Source organism: Eleutherodactylus coqui, chromosome 9 (genome assembly GCF_035609145.1).
Source record: "Eleutherodactylus coqui strain aEleCoq1 chromosome 9, aEleCoq1.hap1, whole genome shotgun sequence".
Classification (NCBI taxonomy): Eukaryota; Metazoa; Chordata; class Amphibia; order Anura; family Eleutherodactylidae; genus Eleutherodactylus; species Eleutherodactylus coqui.
This window is the reverse complement of record NC_089845.1, coordinates 87,659,424-87,684,181: the sequence shown is the minus strand read 5'-3', so window position 1 is coordinate 87,684,181 and position 24,758 is coordinate 87,659,424. Positions and strand designations below refer to the sequence as shown.

At 47.2% G+C, this 24,758-nt stretch overlaps 1 protein-coding gene across 1 annotated transcript in view; it reads right to left on the bottom strand.

The window, feature by feature from the left end:
- Positions 1-16,651, bottom strand: part of KCTD1 (potassium channel tetramerization domain containing 1) — a 49,439-nt gene extending 32,788 nt beyond the window's left edge. The window contains exon 1 of the mRNA XM_066579648.1: positions 14,782-16,651. Coding sequence (XP_066435745.1) covers positions 14,782-16,530 — 1,749 coding nt within the window. The 5' untranslated portion in view covers positions 16,531-16,651. The remainder of the gene's footprint in view (positions 1-14,781) is intronic.
- Positions 16,652-24,758: the final 8,107 nt, after the last annotated feature.

The following is a 24,758-nucleotide window of genomic DNA, read 5'->3' as shown; positions in this document are numbered from 1 at the left end:
TAGAGGCGGTACAACAGGGTACTAGAACCTCCCTTCAAGAGTTCCAGGTAAATTGTCCTTAAAATGATTACATTATCAGAGCAAAAGGATAATGTATTGCGGAAAACCCGACGATTATCGCTCAAAATTCACAAATTTGAACGATAATCATCCAGTGTAAATGTAAATAAATCATTTGCGATTAGTTAAATCGGTGACTTTTATTCGGTATATAAAACATCGCTGGATCGCGGGCTTGTCGTTGCGTGGCGCTTCCCGTCAAAATGGGACATTACTTATACCAACATTACAAATCACACACAGAAAGTTTCATTCTACTGTTTTACAGTGGGTACATATACTGTGGCAGTGCAGAAAAGATACTTTATAGCCCAATGGGATTAATCCATAATGGCAATGAGCTCAATCTAACAACCGAGTGAACACGGACTTAACACACCGCCATTAAAGTTAACTAGAAAGTCTCCTTTCAAGTAAAAGCTTTTAAGACTACGTTAACTCTTTATATTTCCCTGCGTTCGCTGTATACATTGGGAAATGTTCCAAAAGTATATATTGAACGCGTCTACTGGCATACTATTAGGCAAGCCACATATAATTCTATATAGCAGGTGGAAAATGGCATCAGGAGGGTATTGGGTATAGAGACAACTCTAGTACTGGCACTGGGCACAACACATTACAAAACTCGTTTCAATTGATATTCCCTGCAAAGTACTCAGATAAATTACATTTTAGTTTTTTTGAGCACCCACTTTTCTTTTTTGCCTAGAAACTTTTAATAGAAATTTGTCCATTTTCAAATTTGGGATGGTGACCCCTCTTAAAGCTTCCTTCAGTTTTTGGCTGAGAAACACCAGAGAAATTGCCCACGTTTTTGAATGATGCCTTCATTTTTTTTCCGGTGCTTTTTTAGTCACACAAATATAAATGTTCTTTGTTACACCCCCCGTCCCATACAGAAAAAGACTATAGAAAAGAAAAAAAGTTGAAGGAAAAAAAAAAAAAAGACAGCATGCTGCAATTTGCAAAAAAAAAAAAATTCACAGACCCTCAAAAATGCAGCAGCAACAATGAGAAAAAAATTCAATATTTGAAGGACATCGCTATAGGTCGGTAGTAACATTTAAAAAAAAAAACTATTGAGAAATGCAAAAAGGCAGCGTTTTTGCAAGGACTATGGGGCAAATTTATGAAAGCTGTATAAAAACACATGATTGGCTGCTATGGTTAACAGACACTTTAACATAGCTTTCTCTTTTTTTTTTTTTTAAAGCACTATAAGAAATGAAAGCTGTGCTGTGATTGGTTGCTATGGGCAAGACAGACATTTTCTAATGTTTTAAGACAGTTTCATAACTGTCCCCCATAAGTGTGTAACCATTCTCAAAGAGTTCTTTCAAATACTTTTGGCATATCTGTAGGCAGGATCAGCAGTTTACGCACAAGCATGGACCGCAAAGCCTAGTATCTTCCCCCACAAGCACTCCCAACAGATATGCCTAATGTCATTACTCTGGGCAAGTGTTGACAATGTAATCAGGTTTTTGCATAATAATCTCTTACTATACTTTAAGCCCCAAACCCCCTAGGCCATCCTTTGCGGGTACGGAATCCGCAGTCAAACCCATTTACACTCGTTGTGTAGCATGCTATTTACGGCTCCCTGTAATCAACCATTTCAGGTTGGGGAGATGCTGGCCGTACTGTTCTACAGGGAACTAAAAATGAAACCTTTGTAGCACCTCGGAGTCCTTTTTCTTGAAAGCTTTGCCATTTGTGCTCCAAGTTTCTTCCAAGAAGGAAGTACAATCTGTCTGACATAGTATTAAAGGGTTTCTCTTTAGAATAGGTCATCAATTTCATATTGGTGGGTGTTTGACTGTCAGCACTCCATGATCAGTAGTGGCTGTGACTGGTATTGCAGTTTAATCCATTTCCCTTGAATGCGATGTTGGACGTTGCAATACCAGGCGCAACCACTACATCAAGTACAGCGCTATACTTGATAAACAATGAAGGGAACATAGTGCTGTCTGAAGTGTCGCAGTTGCTTCGGTCAGAGAGTTGGGCTACCACCAATGATCTGTAATTCACGAACTATCCTAAAAATCTTGCAAAGCTGGAGAACCCCTTTAATTCTCATGGAGCCAATAGCCTAGTCAATTGGCCAAGCACACAACCTACAAGTTTGTCTGTAACCACTTCTGCCTTACGGAAAAGATTCTGGTGTATGTAAGAGTTATATAAAGTCACTACTAATCACTTTAGAGAGGAGCATGTTGAATATGTAAGAGAGCCTCGAATGGCAGTGTCAACGATCTGTACACCACAGCAGTCGGTGCCATCCAGAGTACCACCTATACCATCCTGACCTGGGAGCCTAGTGGAAGTGATATGGTTCTTATCACTGGCAGCTGACACCAGACTATGTTTCTGACCCTGGTTCCAAGCTTCAGTAATCCTATGACATTACAGGTATCATTTGAGCAATCGCATCAGCGAGCTGTCAACAGTTCGGGGAAAGCACTAGCGAGGAGCCGAGAGCTTCTAGTGCTTTAAAGAAGTTTTCCAGAACTTCAATATTAATGACTTATTCTGAAGATAGGTCATCAATATCAGATCCGTTGGGGTCTTCCACTTGAGACCAACACCAAGCAACTGCTTGAAGTGGCTGCAGTGCTTGAGAGAGAGCGCCACCGTCACTTCATTGCTTACCAAGCACTGAGCGCTACATTTCATAGTGGCTGTGTCCGGTATTGCAGCTAGGTCTCATTGAATTGAATGAGACTGAGCTGCTCTCAAACCATGGGACTGAGGTCTGAGAAAAGGCCTCTTTAAACAGCTGACCGGCAGGGCTCTCTGGCGGCGGACCCTCACTGATCTCATATTGGGGACTTATCCTGAGAAAAGATCATCAACCTTTTAGTTCTGGAAAAACCAGTTAAACATAAATAAATACGGTTCTTGCTTGTGTGAAATCATGTTTAGAGGAGTCAAATCCACTGCGGAAATCTACAGCAAATCTGCACCAACTGGATTTAATGCGAATTTCATCAGTGAAACTCACTGTGAAAATCTGCTGGATAAATCGGCATGCTCCGGGGGACTTACAGCGACCCTCCCGTATTGGGATGGAATTCTGTCCTGTGACGGAAGGGAACAGGGGTAGAATACCTGCAGTTCTTTTCTGTTGCACCACCAGGTCTCGTTTTGGGCCGTTCAAGATGACCACCCCAAAGCGTTATTCACATGGCAGTGAGCTTTGTGCCAAGAAGAAGAAAAGAAAAAAAAAAAAAAAACAGCTGGCTGTACCCATAAATGGTAGCTGGCAGGCAAATGAGCAACCAGCATGCCCAGAAACACACCTTTAATGGAAATATATATCAGAATACTCTACCCTTTTTCTTGGTCAGTGGTAATGTGGCTAATGCATAACCCAAAGTCCTATTATATGCTGGAGGGTTTAGGAGTATAAAAAAAAACAAAAAAAGGCTCCTTACAAAATTCACAACCTGATCAGATCTTGGAGACATCATTCAGTGCCTGGCTAGCATTACACAGGATGACTTTGCCAGATCTTCATTGGAAGAACCAACTGCACCATCCTCACTACCAATAAAAAAAAAAAAACTAAGGTGGACAACCTTTGATCAATCATTCGGTGAACGTTCCTTTCACACAGACCTACACATTTTCGTCTATACTGGCCAATGCAGTTGTTCAAACCGGTCACACAAGTTCCATGACACCAGGTGACGGACAAATGACCTTTCCTATACGTTCCATGACACCAGGTGACGGACAAATGACCTTTCCTATACGTTCCTTCAAAGAAAACTCTTATTAAGAGTTGGACAAAAGTTTCAAAAAACACAACAGACTTCTTTCCAGATGACAACAGGCTGTCATAGTTCAGCTAAAAAGACCGTTTCCCTGATATAGTTTATCTGATGAATGAATGTTGTTAGTTTTAGTTGAAATAATCCATTTTCCTCAATGTACAGTACGGTGTTAAAAAAAAAAAAAAGGTTTAGGCAAGTGTGGAAGAAAAGCTGCGAAGTAAGAATTTTTCAAAAATAAAAGGCATCTGACTACAACTTTTTTTTCTACAGCAGAACAACGACTCCAAATGTACAGCCAGTGCCATTAACAGCTATCTTCGGATTAAAGAAGAACAAGGAGTCCTGGAAATGATGATACAGCCCTGATCTCAACATTGTTGAGTCTGTCTGGGACTATATGAAGAAACAGAAGTATCTGAGCAAGCCGACATGCACAGAGGATCTGTAGTTAGTTCTCCAAAATGTTTAAACAAAAAAAAACAAACTTCCCTTTGGAGTTCCCTCAAAAACTGTGTGCAAGTTTACCTAGAAGAATGGCTATTATTATGAATGCAAAGGGAGGTTACACCAAATATTAAATTTGTAAGTTTCTCTTTTGTTCATTCACTTTGCCTTTTGTTAAATGACCGAAAAACTATTAAAACTTCTATTTTTTAAAAGCCCTTTTACTTTGCAGCATTTTCTCTACACCCGCCTAAAACTTTTGCACAGTCCTGTATATGGGCACCTTTGGACAAGTAGTTGTTTAGCTATTGACCCGGTAATATGGGTGAAGGTTAGGGGTGTGCACACATTTTTGGTAACCTCTGCAGGACGATGATATCCTACTACGGCTTTAAGTTTCACCAAAAACAAATAAAAGGACGAAAAAGTACATAAAACCTGCAACCGAAAAGGATTCTGTTCAACCTCTATCAGTGGAAGCGCTTCTTCTGTAAGCACATTACTACTAGTTAGATATACAAAAGACACCAATCTCCATAACAAGATGTTCAGTGCAGGCTCCGAAAACATTGGCCAATGATTTGCTATAGTTTCTTCAGGCTCAAGAAGTGCCTGAGGGAAGGAATTTGACGTCAGAAGGAAAAGGAATAACAACAACCACAGTCATTGACCTCTGATGTCAAATGAGGTGAACAGTAAACCTCAGTGAACTGTCACGTGCCATGCACTGTGCCAATCAGACGCCTGGGCTGAGAGCACATCCACGCCTGGCAGAGAAAGAGGACACCCATTGCATCTCGGAGTTGCAGTGCAGAAACACTGCACATTACAGCGCTATACGTACGGGTTAAACATGTTAATAAATGACAAAAATCGGACCGACCAAAGTACGTATGTAGTTAGCCATTGCAGCTACGCTCCGGCCGCCCTCTGTCTGCAGCATAGTAGTAGTGATGGAGCACTTCTTGTTAGTTGGGAGGATTGCTGGCCGCCTGCCGAGAACATTAACAACCCTATAACTAGTTATTAGCTTATTACTCAGGAAAACTCAGGACTGAGCATGTTGCCTATTAGTTTTTCAAAGCCCTGCAACTGCATCAAACCTGTCCTGAGGATTCGCAAGCAGGTCATGTCTAAGGATAAGTGTGCGGAAGCAGCGAGGAGTCATCTGAGGACACAGACTATTACATTCTCACTAAGTGATTTAACTGGTTTATCTCTGTAGGGAACAACCTGTGGCTATGGAACTACACGTCCCAGATAGCGACAATACACCAGCACGTTTTAGGGTGAAAAACCTAAACCTAATGTTTATTTTTACGGTCTTCAATTTGATACTACATTCATTTACAGAACACTTTAATTGGACCAAAACTAAATCTAGACTTCAGATGGAATCACACAGTTTCTTGCAGACAGTGGCTTTGGCACCTTGAGGCTGGATTCACACGACCGTATTTGCGCATGCCATACGCAGTGACTAGAACGTGTTGACTTCAATGGGTTTGTTCCCATGCGCCTGTTATCCCTGCGCATTGCGGTCATGCAATTAAAAAAAAAATGCAGCATTTTCCTGTGCATTTGCACAATTAAAGTCCCCGTAGAAGTCAATGGGGATGAAATACGGTAGGAGATGTGTGAAACACTGCGTCATTGTGCAGGAAAACAAACATCTTGAGCGCAGACTAATTATGGTTGGGAGCATTGGTGCGCATGAGGTGTGCGCAAAAAAGCAATGTTCATTCCGCAAAAATGCTTTGCTCATGTGTGCGCAAATTCGCTTGTGTAAATTTGACCTAAAGGCTAATTTCACGCGGGCGAGCGCGATATCGGGCAGTGAAACTCGGCTCGATATCACGCTCCAGAATGTACAATGTTCCTGCAGATGCAAGGTGTTTTTGCATCAAAAGCGCCTTCAATCACTTCAGGGAAGTAGCGATCCTCCAGCACGGCTGACAGATCTATAGGAGCTGGGAACCCTTGTAGCACACTTGTATGCACCCTGCACGCTGTGCGATGGTTTTTACGGCCCCATTGAAAATAATGGGCAAGGCGTTCCGAGGGAACACCCAAACCTAGAACATGCCGCAATTTTTTCCCCGCAGTGTGATGCAAAAAATAAATAAATAAATCATCATCGCTTATGTATATGAACCTCATGCGGCAAACGTGATACGGGGCCGTGAATCCTGCCCCAATATTGCGCTCGCCATCCATGTGAAAGCCCCAAGGATGCGAGGCGTTTTCATGGGAAAACAGCCACTCATCACTTCGGGGATGAAGGGATTCTCCGGCTCGGCTGTCATGGCCGCGGCAGGGGATCGCGGAGTTCTCCCATGGCTTTCAATGGAGCCAGATAAAACGTGCAGTGATTTGTTTCTCGTATTGCATCGCGGTGCCATGCGGCAAAATATCACTCATGTCTATGAACCCATTCAAAAGAACGGGGGAACATATGTGTGTCTCGCAATGCACAAATCTCGCGCAATTTTATTTCTAACAAGTCTTGCGAGATGCGCCAAATTTATGACACCACGTGCTCCACTGTGATAAATTAGGTGCAGCTTCTGCCTTCCTCTACTTCTATGCCATCTAATATCAGCCAGTATCACTAACTCCCCCACCTGCTGACACAACCAGAGGTAAACTATTGACTCTTTCCAGGGAGCGCAGCATTTATATTCATTAACTTGCCCAATCTCGAATATCGGTTACAAAAGAGTAAACGGTAACCACACTAGTTCTACACCCCTGCGAATGAGAGGGAGCTGCGCCTCCACTTAACTATTAAACTCCGCAAGTATCAGGCTGGGGGAGGTTTAGAAGCCCTTCACCTACATGAGTTATGGGGGAAGGGGGGGTGGCGGTCCGCACCGCTCCACTAGAAGCATCTGTCATCACAGACCTCCAGCAGGGAGTGGAAGCCTCAGTGAATCAGCCATGAGTTGGAGCCACAAGGTAATGACCCCCACAAGGGCAGATCAGAAAATGTGTAAAAACAAGTCTTCCCTTGCAAGAGCCTCAGTCTTCATCATTTCCAATATTTACACATTTCATGGATCAAGTTTTGCATTTCGGCACAAAAAACAAAAATTGCGTTTTTTTTAAGTTTTTTTGGTGGTTTTTTTCACACATGCTTTTTTCCCCGTCTTCTTTTCCTCTATTGTAACACATTAAACAAAATAAATAAAAATCGCCATACCCAGAGCATGGTCCAATCTTAAAACGAATATAGTGGCCAAAAAAATCGTAGCAATAGTGAGGGCTTTTCATATTTTACGGCTGACCTACAACAAGAATATATACGAGATCAGCCTAAGGCCGCTTTGACATGGCCGAAAAAAATTGCGCGAGATTTGTGTGCTGTGAGACATTCGAATATGGACCCCATTCTTTTAAATGGAGTCATATACATGAGTGATGCTTTCCTGCACATTGCTGAGAGTGACATGGGGGCCACAAACACGGACCTATATTGCACTCGCCCATGTGTAGGTAGCCTTAGGCTATGGTTACAGGCGACAAAAATGCTACAAAAGAAATTCTGCGGCGAATTCTACAGCATTTCTGCATCCAAAATGGAGTCAAAAACCGCACCAATGACTCAAAACCTGTTGATTTCAGGAGGCACAGTGCTCCCCTTCAGATGGCAGCGCTGCCTTCATCGGGCCCCTGACGAGCTGAACTGAGCAAAGCGCCGATAGTCACTTCCGCATCATCTAACTAGTGGTGCTGCGCTCATTGCAGGGGTGCGCAGCTGATTTTGACTGTTTTGGTGCAGAAATGCTGCGGAATTTAGGCCTCATATCCACGGGTGAATTTTTTCTGCGGAACCCGGAATCAGTGTGTGCCTGTGGACATGAGGCCTTACCCTAGAATTTCCACTGCATTTCCGCCCTGTGTAAACATACCCTGAGATTGGTTCTACAGGGGCAGATATAACCCCTCCATAGTTCGGAGCACCAACTCACAATCTAGTATGTGGATCGGTGCTCATTACGGAGGATATATAGGCGGATGAACACTAGCGAGAGCATGAAGGATCGGCACTACGATAGTTTGTCTCCTTGTGCAGGGGGGCCACGGAAAAGTAGGCCGACACCGCTCTCTTATGAAAGCTGTCTACAGAAAATCTGTCGTTGTTGCCCCTAGCAACAAATCACAGTGCAGCTCACATTTCTTACACTGCTGAGGTAAAATGAAAGCTGCGCTGTGATTGGTTGCTAGGGGCAACAAAGAGATTTTTCTTTAAACAGCTTTAACTAGAGAGCGGTGTCGGCCTACTTTTCCGTGGCCACGCTATAGATTGTATTTGTTGGCAACAGACGTCTCCCCATTTACACGGAGAGATGCGCTGATCAGCAAAGACTGAGCATGTGCTGGGTTATCGGCTGGGGTGGACATACTAAAGAGGAGGGTAATCAGACCGTGCGTGTAGAACGCGTCACCCGGGGCAGACCGCTGATCACCAGACACTGCCTAAAGCTGCCACCTTTTACACGCCGTCTTTTCTGTATATCTAAAGGTTTTGGTCAGGAGGACTTATACGTTTACCGGATGCCATATAATGACGCCTGTCCCCTAAAACACATACACATAAGAAAAAAATAATAGCATTTGTATTTTACTAGATACCGCTCCATGGAAAAGTGCTGCCACCTGCGGTACTACATGCAGTAAAGAAAAAAAAAACGGAAACCACCCAAATGGAAGCCAAATTGTCCTTTTTGGGTGACTGGGGGTCTGTGGAAGTACCCCATATCACACCACCATATAGAAGGGTATATTCACACAACGCTCCTACTCATCCGAGAGGGACTTCAAAAAAGAAAAAAATTCATGTGCAAGCCTTGGAGAAAAAAAAACAAAAACCCCTAAAAGAACATTAATCTTGTGTATGTCAGACATTGGAGTTTTATGGGGGGGGGGGGGGGTTAAAGGAAAAAAAGCTGCATAATAAAATAATGCAACCTTCTACTCATCATTGGTTCATATCGGTGTTGAAGGTTCCAGTTCAAAACCCCGGACGACATAGCGCAGAACTCTGCGCCGATTCCTCCATTAAAATGGAATCCGCTTTCCGGCTCCATAACGGTAGCAGAAAATGTGAATGCCCGCAGCTGAACGGGTCAGACTTTGGATGGGACTGAACAGCGCCAGACCGACCTTGTTGACTATAATGGGGTCCATCCGTTTTCCGACCAGCTTTTGGACGCAAGAAAAAGCGCTGCATGCAGGTATTTTGAATCAGGTCTGTGACAGAACCTCCAACAAAAGGTTTCAGACGCAAATGTGAGACCGGTCTCAGTGATGTTCCGGATCCAGCACTTGCCTAATTTTCTAAAGTGCAGATGTGAACAGAGCCTTAGTGTATGCATTGTTTTAATTCTCTCTCACGCACGTATTTAATAACCACAGTGGTGTATACAGGACATGTACAGCTGAAGCAGGTGGGGTCTAGTGACAGCGCAGGTTTCTTTTCGTGAAGTTTGAAGGGACTTTTAAGTCCGGATTCACATGAAAATATGTGCATGCGTATCTGCACGCAAAAAATTTGTGCGCGCCATACACAGAAAACAGAACCTACTGATTTCAATGGGTTGGTTCACAAGCGCATATTTTGCGTGCGCAATTCTGTTGCACAAAAAATAAATACACAGTGTTCTATTTCCCTGTGCACTGGTGTATGGAAATAAAACATATGAACTAATTACACTAATTGGCCATTTCACTGGCTGGGACCTTAATTTCATGTTTTTTTACGTGTGCAAAAAGTACAGTAAAAAAAAATATATATATATAAAAAAAATAAAAATTAAAAAATACTGCGCATATGTCCACGTGAATCCGGCTCAAGTCTTACTCTCCCCATAATTTTGGATTTTAGGACCTACTTGGTTTCTTTCATTATCCACACAACTCTTCAAACTTTGGATTAAAAAAAAAAAAAAAGTTGTTGCAGTTCATTCAAAACAAACAGGAGAATTGAAACACAAAGTAGATCAGATTACAAAGCGGCAGAACTTCTCGAATATTATAAACCTGGAAAACTAGATAACATCCCACAAAACAACAGAAAGAACACTGTCTAAACTGCGTAGCGCTCTGTTCACACTAGCGTCAGGATGAATCCATGACGGCTACGATGGGTCTCTTTAAATGGACCCCAATAAACCTGATGTATCCAGTGACTTATTATGGAGTTGGTCAGGCTTCCTTTTGGGGGACCTTTCACACGGGCAGAATTGTTCTGCAGTCTGCACCAAAAATCCACGACTGCGAATTCCGCACCAAACCTGCAAATTTAATTGGTTTTTGATGCAGAATTGCAGACAGAACTGAGCCATTTTCATTCCACATCAAAATCCAGATGGACGGCGAATTTTGATGTGGAATTCACCGCTGTATGCGGAAAACGTCGCCTGTGTAAAAGGTCTCTTGGGCTTCCAGAATTTTTGACAAACTTAGTGCTGCAGGCAACTCTACTTTGCCCATCTAACAACAGACCCTAGAAACTAAGAGGAAAAAAACAGGACTCCAAGAAACACTTTGGCGCCAGGAAGGTTTTTGCAAACATCATGGCAACTTCTTCAGGCCTGACATAAGCTTCTCAGGGCACACTTGTTTGACTGGTTATACAATGTACTAGGCAAGAGGTGTATACCTTGCATCTATACGTGACGGCAACAAGCACAATGTCATATCTGTCAGACACATGTGCCTTAGGACAGGTATTAATCAAACACTCAGTGCCCCAGAACCAAAAAAGTACTTTCTACACTTGATTAAAGGGGTTTTCAGGCAGTTTTTATTCATTCGTGAGCTACCCTCAGGATAGGTCACCAATAGCTGGTCAGCCGGGGTCCGCCGCTCAGGACCCTTACCAGTTGTTCCAGCGCCAACGGTCAGAGCCACAAACATGGTAGGGAGCAGAAGCAGTTAGTTCTGACCTGTGTAGGCACAGATGTCAATGATTTTAATGGGAGCTGTGCCTGCAATTACCAACACCAGCCACTACACAGGGGTCAGAGCCATTAGCTTTCGTAAGCTGTGTGTTGTTTCACTGACAACAGGTGCCCAAACAGCTCACTGGTTGGGGTCCCGAGCAGCGGATCCCAGACGATCAACTTTTGATGACCTACCCCGAGGGTATAAACATCACCTGCAAAAATCCTTTAAACACACCACATAAATCCACTATAAAACTCATGTAAATAAGCGGCGGGTACCAGGGCTGCAGCGCTTGACAGAGAGCCCCTGGAATACGTGAGTATTTGTCTTTTCTTTATGTCACACTATTGTAAGCCCATTGATTTTTTTTTATGGCCTGGCAAACCCCTTTAACAGGTCTACTTTAAGGGCTTTAACATTGGTGGCATATTCTTAGGACAGGCCATTAAAATCAGATTGCAGGGGCCCGACTTCCCACCAAGCAGTTGATAAGGCGCCGTAGTGCTTAAACAAATGCTGCAGCCTCTTCATTGCCTACTAAGCACAGCGCCATACGTATTGTAGCGGCTGTATGCGGTACTGTAACTGAGTCCCAATCACTTGGGTAGGACTTAGCTACAGTAAGCTGCAGTAACAGGCATGGCCATTACAAAAGGTGTGGCACTGTACCTGGTAGACAATGGAGTGGCCACAGCGCTTGCCCTTCAATCAACTGATCGGCTAATGCGGAGAGCTGCTCCTCAGCCGACCTAATATTGATGGACGATCATAGTGATAAGCCTCGAATATTAAAAGTTCCACAAACACCCCAACATAGTGGGTAGTAGTTCTCCATGTATGGGTAAGGCGTGTGCAGCAATAGTCCCGCTGGCACTATGTAGGCATCATGTGTGGGCTACTATAGTCCCTCAGTGAGGTTGGTACTCCGTAGGCACAGGGGAGAGATTTCTCAATATTGATTCATACATCATTTGATAAATGGCACACATGGTATTAAAAACCTTCCTCTACGCCAATGTGAGGGCAGCTGACATCTCAGTGTAGTGGGTATCATGCAACCGTGATTTATGGGCACCTACTGTATAGTTTCTCCACTGTATATGGCACTATGTAGCCAGCAACAGTTCCTTCACTTCAGCTGGTATTATGGGGGTACAGCTAGAGTTCCCTCAGTGCGGTTAATACTATGGAGGCAGTCTGGACAGCCATCACCCCCTAAGTGTTACTAGCAGTAGGTGGGCACAACGTGTGGACAGCTAGAGTTTCCCCAAGTGTAGAAGGTACTGTGGACACAGTGTGTGGGCAGCTATACTTCCCTTAGTGCAGCTGGTACTATGGTGGGGCACAGTGTATAGACAGCTAGGGTTCCCTCAGTATAACTGGTACTATGGTGGGCACAGTGTGTGAGCAGCTCTACTTCCCTTAGTGCAGCTGGTACTATAGTGGGGCACAGTGTGTGGACAGCTACGGTTCCCTCATTATAACAGGTACTATGGTGGGCACAGTGTGTGGACAGCTAGGGTTCCCTCAGCATAACTGGTACTATGGTGGGCACAGTGTGTGGACAGCTAGGATTCCCTCAGTATAACTGGTACTATGGTGGGCACAGTGTGTGGACAGCTATGGTTCCCTCAGCATAACTGGTACTATGGTGGGCAGTGTGTGGACAGCTAGGATTCCCTCAGCATAACTGGTACTATGGTGGGCACAGTGTGTGGACAGCTAGGGTTCCCTCAGCATAACTGGTACTATGGTGGGCACAGTGTGTGGACAGCTAGGATTCCCTCAGTATAACTGGTACTATGGTGGGCACAGTGTGTGGACAGCTAGGGTTCCCTCAGTATAACTGGTACTATGGTGGGCACAGTGTGTGGACAGCTAGGGTTCCCTCAGTATAACTGGTACTATGGTGGGCACAGTGTGTGGACAGCTAGGGTTCCCTCAGTATAACTGGTACTATGGTGGGCACAGTGTGTGGACAGCTAGGGTTCCCTCAGTATAACTAGTACTATGGTGGGCACAGTGTGTGAGCAGCTAGGGTTCCCTCAGTATAACTAGTACTATGGTGGGCACAGTGTGTGAGCAGCTATACTTCCCTTAGTGCAGCTAGTACTATAGTGGGGCACAGTGTGTGGACAGCTAGGGTTCCCTCAGTATAACTGGTACTATGGTGGGCACAATGTGTAGACAGCTAGGGTTCCCTCAGTATAACTGGTACTATGGTGGGCACAATGTGTAGACAGCTAAGGTTCCCTCACTATAACTGGTACAATGGTGGGCACAGTGTGTGGACAGCTAGGTTTTACTTAGTACCAGTTATACTATGGTGGGCACAGTGTATGGGCAGCTAGGGTTCCCTCAGTATAACTAGTACTATGGTGGGCACAGTGTGTGAGCAGCTATACTTCCCTTAGTGCAGCTGGTACTATAGTGGGGCACAGGGTGTGGACAGCTACGGTTCCCTCATTATAACTGATACTATGGTGGGCACAGTGTGTGGACAGCTAGGGTTCCCTCAGTATAACTGGTACTATGGTGGGCACAGTGTGTGGACAGCTAGGGTTCCCTCAGTATAACTGGTACTATGGTGGGCACAATGTGTAGACAGCTAGGGTTCCCTCAGTATAACTGGTACTATGGTGGGCACAATGTGTGGACAGCTAGGTTTCCCTTAGTATAACTGGTACTATGGTGGGCACAGTGTATGGGCAGCTAGGGTTCCCTCAGTATAACTGGTACTATGGTGGGCACAGTGTGTGAGCAGTTATACTTCCCTTATTGCAGCTGGTACTATAGTGGGGCACAGTGTATGGACAACTACGGTTCCCTCATTATAACTGGTACTATGGTGGGCACAGTGTGTGGACAGCTAGGGTTCCCTTAGTATGACTGGTACTATGGTGGGGCACACTGTGTAGACAGCTAGGGTTCCCTCAGTATAACTGGTACTATGGTGGGCACAGTGTGTGGACAGCTACGGTTCGCTCAGTATAACTGGTACTATGGTGGGCACAGTGTGTGGACAGCTATGGTTCGCTCAGTATAACTGGTACTATGGTGGGCACAGTGTGTGGACAGCTATGGTTCGCTCAGTATAACTGGTACTATGGTGGGCACAGTGTGTGGACAGCTATGGTTCACTCAGTATAACTGGTACTATGGTGGTACACAATGTGTAGACAGCTAGGGTTCCCTCAGTGCAGCTGGTACTATGATGAGCACAGTGTGTGAACAGCTAGGGTTCCCTCAGTATAACTGGTATTATGGTGGGCACAGTGTGTGAACAGCTAGGGTTCCCTCAGTATAACTGGTATTATGGTGGGCACTGTGTGAACAGCTAGTTTCCAAAGTATATAAGGTACTGTGTGAACAGTGTGTGGGCAACTATACTTCCCTTGGTGCAGATGGTACTATGGAAAGCAGTGTGTGCACAGCTAGAATTCCCTCAGTGCAGCTGGTACTAGGTGGGCAGAGTCTGGACAGCTTGGGTTTTCTCGGTCTAGCTGGCACTAAGATAAGAGGAGTCGATGAATGCAATTACCTGTACAGGAGAGAGCACAGCCGGGGAGTTGACCGCAGGGGAGGCCGCCAGCACCATGTGCCCATTGGTCTCCGGGCAGGGGGGCTGAGGGTCGTTCTTGACGGACACCAGCAGGACACAGTCTGAGGGCTCGGTAGGCCGCACGCATAGTCTCTTGGGGGAGGGTGGGCTGCATGTTTCTCCTGGTGGGTTGGCCTCATACAGAGGCCTCTTGGTGGGCATGTCAGGCTTAAGGTCGGGCATGCCGCCTGGCTTGGGCAGGATGTAAGAGTTGCCGACGGCTTGCGCCGACCTGTGCCTCGTACCGTTCACATTGTCCATGAAGTATGGGGGCCCCAGCTTGGTGCCGATGCCAGCTATGCTGTTGAGCGTGGCCACCGACACGGCGCCGATACAGTGGTTGGTGTAGGTCTTTGAGAGCTTGGCGGCCTTGGAGAGCATCTGCATGCGTGTTCCCAGTAGGTTCTTGCCGATGGCCTTGTTCTCATACCAGGTGACGTCGGCCTCGCTGCAGTGGTCTCGGGGCCGCTGGAAGAACGCTTTGCACAGCGGGTTGCGCTTGGCCAGGTACTTGACGAAGCTGGCATATGGGCAGAACTCGGTACCAGTCTCGTACATCCGGGGCAGGTTCTCCTCATCCCCATCTGTGGTGGCCGTCCCACCAGGCGCCCCGCGCTTCTTACCCCACGATGAAGAGCGCGACTTGTGATAGGGCCCCAGAGCTTTGAAGTAGACGAACCTCCTGCCGTCCTCGTCCATAGCCAGGCCGAACGAGTCCTCCTCTAGCTCCCGCTGGTTCTCCCGGCCCCGGGTGCAGAAGTACATGCAGGTCTCGAACCAGACCTTGTTGAGCAGCCCGAACGGCGTGGAGGCGCTGAAGACGCAGGAGGTGTAGAGCTTGCGCAGGTCGGCGCGGGTGATCGCCTGCTTCTGCACCACGGGGCCGGCGCCCTGCTCCTCCAGCTTGCGGATGACGGCGGCCAGCGTGAGGTTGGCGCTCCGCAGCTCGGGGTCCTTGGTGAGGTCCAGGGTGCGGCAGTAGGGCGGCTCGTTCAGGTAGCGGTTCAGGGACGAGCGGATGCTGATGAGGGAAGACTTGCTGTACAGCTGGCCGCTCTTGGAGCGCGCCTCGGCGTAGAAGCTCCGCAGCACCCGGCACAGAGCCTCCTTGTCCATGCTCTCGAAGTCCGGGCTCTGCGCCTTCTCGCTCAGGTACTCCCGGAAGATGCGCACCGCGTAGCGGGTGGCCAGCCGGGTGTTCTCGCTCAGCCGGGCTCGCTCGGGGCGCTCGGAGGAAGGGGAGCCCGCACAGCCGGCTCCGTCCACCCCGCCGCCGGCACCGCCGAGCTGCAGCAGCAGCGGCTCCACATCCTCCACCACCATCCGGCCGGGCGGCAGCACGGGGCGCTGGGCAGAGGGGTGCGGGACTATGCCAGGCGGGGGGCGGCTGTAGGGGTTCTCCAGCAGCGCCCCGTCCTCCCACTCCAGCTGGATATCATCCTCATCCTCCTCCTCGTCGTCCTCCAGATCGTCGTCCTCCTCCAGCAGCAGCAGCTCGTCGTCCTCCTCCTCATCATCCCCGGTGATCTGCACCTCCTGGATCTCATCTTCATCCTCCTCTTCCTCTTCTTCTTCCTCGTCCTCCTCGCCTGCGCTGCCCGGCTGTAAGCGGTGCTGTGCCGCCCGCGGCTGGGGGTCGCATTCTGCGGTGCCCGGGTTGCAGTCTCCGCTGCCAGGCATCCTCGCCATATTGCCTCTTTATTCCCCTCTGCCTGCTGTGTATACGAGGCTGTGCCGCCTCTCTCTGCCAGTCCCCGGGCGCATGCGCTATATTGGACCGCGGCTGCCTGGGTGTAATGACCTTCACAGACCGGGGGGAGGGGACGGGGAGGACGGGGGGCGGCGGCTGCGGGGAGGAGGCAGCGCTGCGCCGCGGCTGTTGTTATTATGATCGCTGCACGTGGAGCGGCTCACACACTGGCAGCAGATGCCAGCCGTGCCCGAGCTGTCAGGGCATCGCCGGGGGGAGGGGGCCTCGTGCAGGTGCGGAGCGGGCAGGGAAAACTTTGGAGTTAACTTCTCGCCAAAGTGTGCCGGAGCTCGCCGGCTGGCAGCATGACTGGCACTGCCGGGACCGCGGTCTACCATATACTAATATGACTCCACCGACCAGTACAGCAGCCACTTCACATAAACTATTCTCTCCTGTGACATCCCACTGTACGGGGAAATCAGCCAATGATTACAATGGGTTAATTTAGCAATTTTCCGCTGACACCGATAGTGCAAGATCTAAAAAAATTTAAAAACGCAGCATCTCCTATTACAGGCGATTCTGCTCTAATCACCCATTATTTACCATAGGAGGCAAGAAGAAAATAATGATTTTGAAGTGTTTTTACTACTGGAAGAAAAAGGTATGTGAAAATAGTAAAGCGACATTTTTTTCATATAAAATGCATTCGGGGGGGGGGGGGGGGGGGGAGTCCAATTTCGCTATGGGTCCGAGTTCAGGCTTATTCATACGGTCAGGAAGCCTGTGCGAGTTTTGTGTGTTGAGACGCACGAATATGAAGTCTATTCTTTTGAATGGATTTATTCATACGAACGATTTTTGCGCTGTGAGGATAACAATATGTTCTATCGTTGGGTGTTTTCTCGGAACACCTCGCCCATTGTTTTCTATAGGATCTTTAACCCCTTACGGACATGGGACTTTGTTTTTTGTCCATTTTCGGGTTTTCCTCCCCCCTTCTCAAAAAAAATCGTAACTTTTATTTAACCATTTATGTAGCTGTCTGAGGGCTTGTTTTTCACGAGACGAGCTGTACTTTTAAATGGTACCATAAAATGTACTAAAAAAAAATAAAAAAATAAGTGAAGTGAAAAAAAACCCAACAAATTCCGCCATCTTTGGGTGTGTCCTGTGTCTACGGCGTGCAGACTGCTGGATGAATGACCTGATAACTGTATTCTATGCGGCAGGATTTTGCTGCACTACTTTAGTTTTTTCAAAGATATTTAAATTCTTTTAAACTATCTTCCGACAGCCATAACTTTATTTTTAGGTCGACAGAGCTGTGCAAGGGCTCATTTTGTGCGGGGCGTCCTGTAGTTTCCGTTGGTACCATTCTGGAGTACATACAACTTTTTGATCGCTTTTAAATTTACATTTTTTCTTGGAGATGGGGTGGGTGAACAAAAAAAATGCACAATTGTAGCATTTTTTTTTCGGACGCCATTCACCGTGCGGGGTAAATAATGCATTACTTTGATAGATCGGACTTTCACACACGCAGCGACACCAAATATGTAGTTTTTGTTTTATTATTTAGATTCTTTTATTCTAAAATATGTCAAAAGGTTTTTTTTGTTTTTGTAACTTTTACTGCTTTTTATTTTTTTTAATAATTAGTCAAACTTTGTAAAACTTTTTTTTTTTTTTAAGTCCTCATAGGGAAAAAGAACTTGCAATGCCTTGATCGCTCCTGCAGTATGATGTAATGTCATAGAACGCCAACAAGATTGTGGTATAATGTAATGCTATCAAGGCATGCCATAGGCAATCTGCAATGGCAACCCTATGGCCTTTCAGAAGGCCCCCGGCGGTCATGGCAACCGCACGGCAACCCAGGATCTCATCGCGGGGGGCCATATGGAACCCCGAACATTGGTTGGGGCATTTAAAGAATTAACAGCTCTGATGAGAGGTGCGGCTTATCGGAGCTGTTGCGAGTGGGTGCCATCTGTGAGAAGCAGCACCCACATCGTATGGAACGGGATCGCCACTCGATCTTCCTCCATACACACCCCAAACCTTCAGGACGTAGCTGTACGCCCTGTAGGGTTAAGCGTTAAAGACCTCGCATGCTGTGCAAAGTACATGTGAGTACCATGCAAAGTTTCCCATTGAACTCAACGGAAAATACTTGTGATCCTCTGACGCGCATAAAACACCCGCCTGAGGATCGCAGTCTCACAGAAGTTATGCGTGGCGTTTCGAATGAAAAATGCATGTTGGCAAGTGTAATAGCCAATAGTAAAAACAGACAGACGCATCATACTCGCGAGGGGGGGGGGGGGGGGGGTGTGAGGGGATTAAAAGAAAAAAAACAAAAAAAACCACTTTTACATGTGAGTGTGATGCTGTTTTTTTTCTGCCATAATGGAAATGGTGGGCAATTCTTCAACAAAATTGCCCAAAAATAGGACATTCCATGATTTTTCATTCTTGCACTATCGGTGCAAGCAAAAATCACTCATGTAAGGTAACCCATTGAAAATGATGTCTTTATTCCCTCGTGTCTCACAGCGCACAGAACTCACGCGTGAAAACACCGGTGGAAATTCATTAGCAACTGTAAAAAGTCAAAGGCCTAGTCATGGCGACAACCAATAGGAGGGCAATTAGTTATATGGCTGTTGGCACACGGGCGGTTTTCATGCGCAAGTTCTTTCCGATTCACAGATGGAGAAAACGCAGAGAGGAAAAGAACCCTTTCAGTTGAATGGCCGGATAGTCCAAGTTTGTAAAGTCACTGCATGTCCTTGTCCAAGAATCCCCCATTATTCTCTATGGGGGCATTAAAATACAAACAAAACCCATGTGATTCGATGCGACTGCAATCCGGTTTTAAAGCATTTTCCTATCGGAACCACTTACACATGAAAAATCATTGGTTTCATAATTCTGCGTTTTCACTGGCATCGTGCAATTTCATTGTCAGTGTGAAGGCAGCCTTAAGCTTTATTGCCACGAGCGAATATTAGATGCAGTTTTCATGGCCGGCCGATATACGCTATGTTGGGAGTGGAAAATCTGGTGAATGGGTGCACAAATCAAACGTTTGTGCGCCCATTCAGATGGCCTGGTGAGCCCCGCGCAAATGCGCCAAGCTCACCAGGCCATCGTCCATTTCCCCTCCGTTTCTCCCCGCTCGTTCTGTGCAATGGGAGGGTGTGGGATGGGGCGGAGCCAAGCGCCGGTCCACCCCGCCTCCTTCCATTGATTGCTATAAGCAAGGGGCAGGGAGAGGTGGGGCACTTAGCTCCGCTCACGTCCCAGCCCTTGTCCATAGCCATCAATGGGAGGAGGTGGAATGGACCGATGCTTAGCTCCGCCCCCTCCCATTGCACAGAACGAGCGGGGGGGAACAGAGGTGAGCCTGCATGGGAGGGGAGGGCGTTTAGCAGATTACCACGCTGCTAAACTCCCTCCCATCTACGGCCGCTGCAATGGGCTCCCATGGCAGCAGCCGACGTATTCCGTCCCAAAACATAGTTCCAGGACTATGTTTTGGGCCCGACGTAAAAACGCCCACCGCTATATTGGCTTGGCCGGACGTTTTTACATATCGCAAATACGCTCATGTGATCTGATGCATTGGAATCCAATGCATCAGATCACAGCGCATATCGGACGGCCGTGAAAAGTAGAAGTGTCTGCAATGCCAGACTTGTTGCCGAAAACCATCAGATTCCTATAGAAAGCCGCTGGACCACAAGGGGCCCCTACAGCACTCAACCCTTTGGGCACCGGCTATAGATTCCTATTTCCCTGAATTCTAAGGTGTACACACTGCACCTGAACGTTTCTTTAGAGGGGTACAGCAGGAGGACTTTTTGGGATATACCTCCGATGGAAGGCTGCAGCATACATCACCAATACTGGCCCATCTGTACTATATATGAAGAAGAGGATTCCATGCTAGATATTTTAGTTTTTTTATGGTCTACCTCATTATATAAGGCATAGTCAGCTACACTATGAAAAGGTCTGCCGACATATACTGAGCCAACAGATGCTGAAAGGACACCCTGTCATATTAACAGAGCTTAAAATGGGCTGTCCACGATAAAACTCCTTTATACAAACTGCTCCTCAGTTCCGCAGAAGAGGACTCGGGGAGGAAGCGTGCCAGGCGCACACACTGACGTCTGTGTGCACCCGGGCTCAGCGCGAGCAGAGGGGGAGTGGCGCTGACAGCAAGGAGGAGGTAAGTATATGAATTAGGGGGATAGGGGGTGGGAACTACTATTACTGAAGGGGGTCAATAATAGGGGGTAATATTACTATCGGGGGTTAATATTACTGAAGAGGGTTAATATTACTGGGGGGGGGTTAATCTTACTGACGATGACAACATTGCTACTGGGGGGGGGGGTATAATATTATTACAGAGGGGGGGTTAATATTACTATGGGGGGGTTAATATTGCTGAGGGGGATATTACTACTGTGGGGTTATTACTACTGTGGGGGTCGCTATTACTACTGGGGCCACAGTGGGGAGGTCGCTATTACTACTGGGGCCACAGTGGGGGGAGGGGGTTGCTATTACTACTGGGGCCACAGTGGGGGGAGGGGGGGTTCACTATTACTACTGGGGCCACTGGGGGGGGGGGGGGGGGGGGGAGTCGCTACTACTAATTGGGACATAGGGGGGGGGTCACTTTTACTACTGGAGCCATTGTGGGGGGGGGGGGGGGGGGGAGGGTCACTTCTACTACTGGGGCTATTGTGGGGGGGGGGGTCACTGTGGGGGGGGGTTGCTATTACTAATTGGGTCCACTGTGGGGGGTCGCTATTACTAATTGGGCCCACTGTGGGGGTCGCTATTACTAATTGGGCCCACTGTGGGGGGTCGCTATTACTAATTGGGCCCACTGTGGGGGGGGGGGGTCGCTATTACTAATTGGGCCCACTGTGGGGGGGGGGGGTCGCCATTACTAATTGGGCCCACTGTGGGGGGTCGCTATTACTAATTGGGCCCACTGTGGGGGGGTCGCTATTACTAATTGGGCCCACTGTGGGGGGGTCGCTATTACTAATTGGGCCCACTGTGGGGGGGGGGGGTCGCTATTACTAATTGGGCCCACTGTGGGGGGGTCGCTATTACTAATTGGGCCCACTGTGGGGGGGGGTCGCTATTACTAATTCGGCCCCCTATGAGGGTCACTATGAGAGTCACTATGACTTCAACCACTATAGGGGTCACTATTAGGGCTTGTTCACACGGGCGTAATCATATTTCAGTCGCAAAAATACGCTGCGTATTTGCGCAATCGAAAAATCGCTTTTGCCTGCATATTTGGGCACGCAAAAAAGAACGCAGATGAACCAACTGAAATAGTGCGCAAATATGCAATGAATACATAGGTTTCCTGCGCATTCACAGCATATTTGTGCAGCCCATTCACTTCAATGGCCTATCGAAGTGCTGACGCAACAAAATAGGTCATGCTGTGTGAAAATGTACATCATGTGAAGGAACTCAGTGAAATCAATGGCTTCTATTCACTGCATATTATGTACGCAAATACGCTTGTGTGAACAGGTCCTTACTATACTGTCTTACAATCGGCCCTTTGAAGGTCACCGTAAGCCTGATGTGGCCCTCGGTGAAAATGAGTTTGACACCCCTTCCATAAGGGGTTAAAGTTGTTATTTTTACAGACATGGAAATACTACTCATTCAGCAGTTCACACTAGGAGCAGTATTAGGCCAGGCTCACCTAAGCGTCTAGAACAGCGTATTCCACGCACAGGTCTTGCATGCGTAATACGCTGTACCAATCTGCCAAAGGCAGCCATGTTGCCGCTCACACAACTTGCACGAAATACGCATGCAAAAAAAATTAAAATTACAGCATGTTCTATTTTGGCACTTATTACATGGGCATGCACACCAAGACTGTACCTGGCTATGGGCGGCACGCAGCAAGTATGCAATGTCATCACGTACTGGCTGCGTGCCACGAGCGTATATCTCACAGCCTGCACGCTACCAGGTACGCTCGTGTGAGCCCGGCCATAATAATGTTTATTCAGTAGTTTACACTATTCAAGAATATCAATTTTTAATGTCAAACCAGTTGTATAATCATGATTACAGGTAACGTTACCCCATCTAACGCCGGGTGCTTACAAGGTACCGCCACTTGTAGGAAAACGGATAGTCCTCTGTTCTAAGTGATCGCAGCAGCACATTTACACCGTGTGCCAGCAGCAGCCCGGCAAGAACACAACGTCACAATGGAGGAAGCCTCTTTATACAATTTGAAGACATTTGCGGGACTATGTCCCTGCTCCAGGATTTCCCGTGCAGCGGCGACGCAGATGAGAACAACTGACAGCGAGCGAACAGTCTGTGCCTTTTTGAGCACATTTCCACAGTACGATGATGTTATGTGCAAACATGGTTGTAGTGTATGAAGTGCTACATGTAAAACACTTACAAGCGAAGCATCAGCCAAGTAGATGAGTACTTAGAGCGTCGTGTCAGAGCTCTATAGAAGCCTTACGGCGTGCGGACAGTTCATATCCAACGTCATCTTCAGGGCTCTTTCAAACGGGCTTGGTTTTAGCACAGTATAGACGTGCAAAAATAAAATCACAGCTAAACTGCAGAAAGAAAAAAAAAAGGATAATTGGGCAATTTTTCAGCGCATTAGACCAGAGCTTCATGCGCTTGAAAATCGTGCATTCACAGGAGCAGAGTTACTTTAAAAGAGTGTAGCTGCTCTAGAAGGAGAGAGAGAAGAAGCCCCACAGGGCTTCGGAATTTTCCCATAACAGGGAGAGAAAGAGGAAGGCTATAGGATTCCCCGAGGGATACCCCTACAGCGCAGTGAGAGAGAGCAGGCCTATTGGGATCCCCAAGGGATATTCCCAAAGCACAGAGGGAGGGGCAGGGCTAGAGAGAAAGAGAGCAGAGCTAGAGGGCTTCTAACAGGGATTTCCCCATAGCAAGCTGAGGGGATGGGGCTAGAGGGCAGATTTCTCTAGTCTCGCTCTCGGGGAAGCCCTCTAACCCTGCCCCACTCTCTCTGCTACAGCTGGACATTAAAAGCTTACTGCCCAGAAGCACATTTTAAATGTCCCGCTGTAAACTCCTGTTAGTCCCCGCAGGAATTAAGGGAACCTCTGGGAGATTAATGGAACATCTGGGGCTTCCCCTCATCCCCACGGGGACTAACAGGAGTTTACAGTGGGACATTTAAAATGTGCTTCTGGTTTTAGTGGCACCGCTGCTCTTTGGAATTCCCTCGGTCTGAAGAAATCCTCCTAATAACTTGTAATCTTTTCGTTGCGTGGGACACAGCTAAACTCTATGGCAGCTCCAGCACAGCTTGGGTTGCCACCCAGCCGTTAATTCACCGGCCTGGCCAGTATTTTGTCCGCCAGGCCGATGCTGGTATTTTTTTTTACCGGCTACATTACAGGCCGATATTTTTGAATACCAGCCCCGACCGCCTATCTGACACAGAGGCTGGTATTCTCAGTCATTCCCAACCGGGATGCCGCAGCTTCCCGCTGGTAATCACACTGGAGGGGGTCTAATACGTACCTACCGCCGGCGTTCTGGTGCGCATGAACCTATGAGGGTCCCCGTCGCTCCTGTAGGCTGCTGCGATGTCCTTTGTGCCAGCAGAGACGGAACCCCCGGCGGTAGGTGAGTATTGGTGGTTTGGTTTTTTTTTTAGGTGTAGTGTAGTTATTTTTGTGTAAATTTTTTTCCCAGAATTTCGGGTGAGAAGTAGGGGTGCGTCTTACAGTATATGGGTTGGAGGGAATTATTACTACTGAGGGGGTTACTACTATTGCTGATGGGGGGGTTATTGTGGGGTTAATATTATTACTGAGGGGGGTTAATATTGTGGGGGTCCCTATTTTTACTGGGACCACTGTGGGGATCGCTATTTCAACTGGGGCCACTGTGTCAAGTGATGCAGCAGCCAGCGAGGCTGCAATCACTAGAGGCCACCAAGTGCCCGGAGGTCAAATAATATGCTGTAATAAGGCACGCCCTTTTTTTACCATGGCCAGTATTTTTTCGTGACAAAGGTGGCAACCCAAAGCACAGCTCGCACCAAAGATAGGTCAGGTCCTATGTTTTCACACAGCACGGACCTGAAATGCGGTCATTGTAGCCACGCATGTCCTATCTGTTTAAGGTGCAAGCTTTATGCGCATCT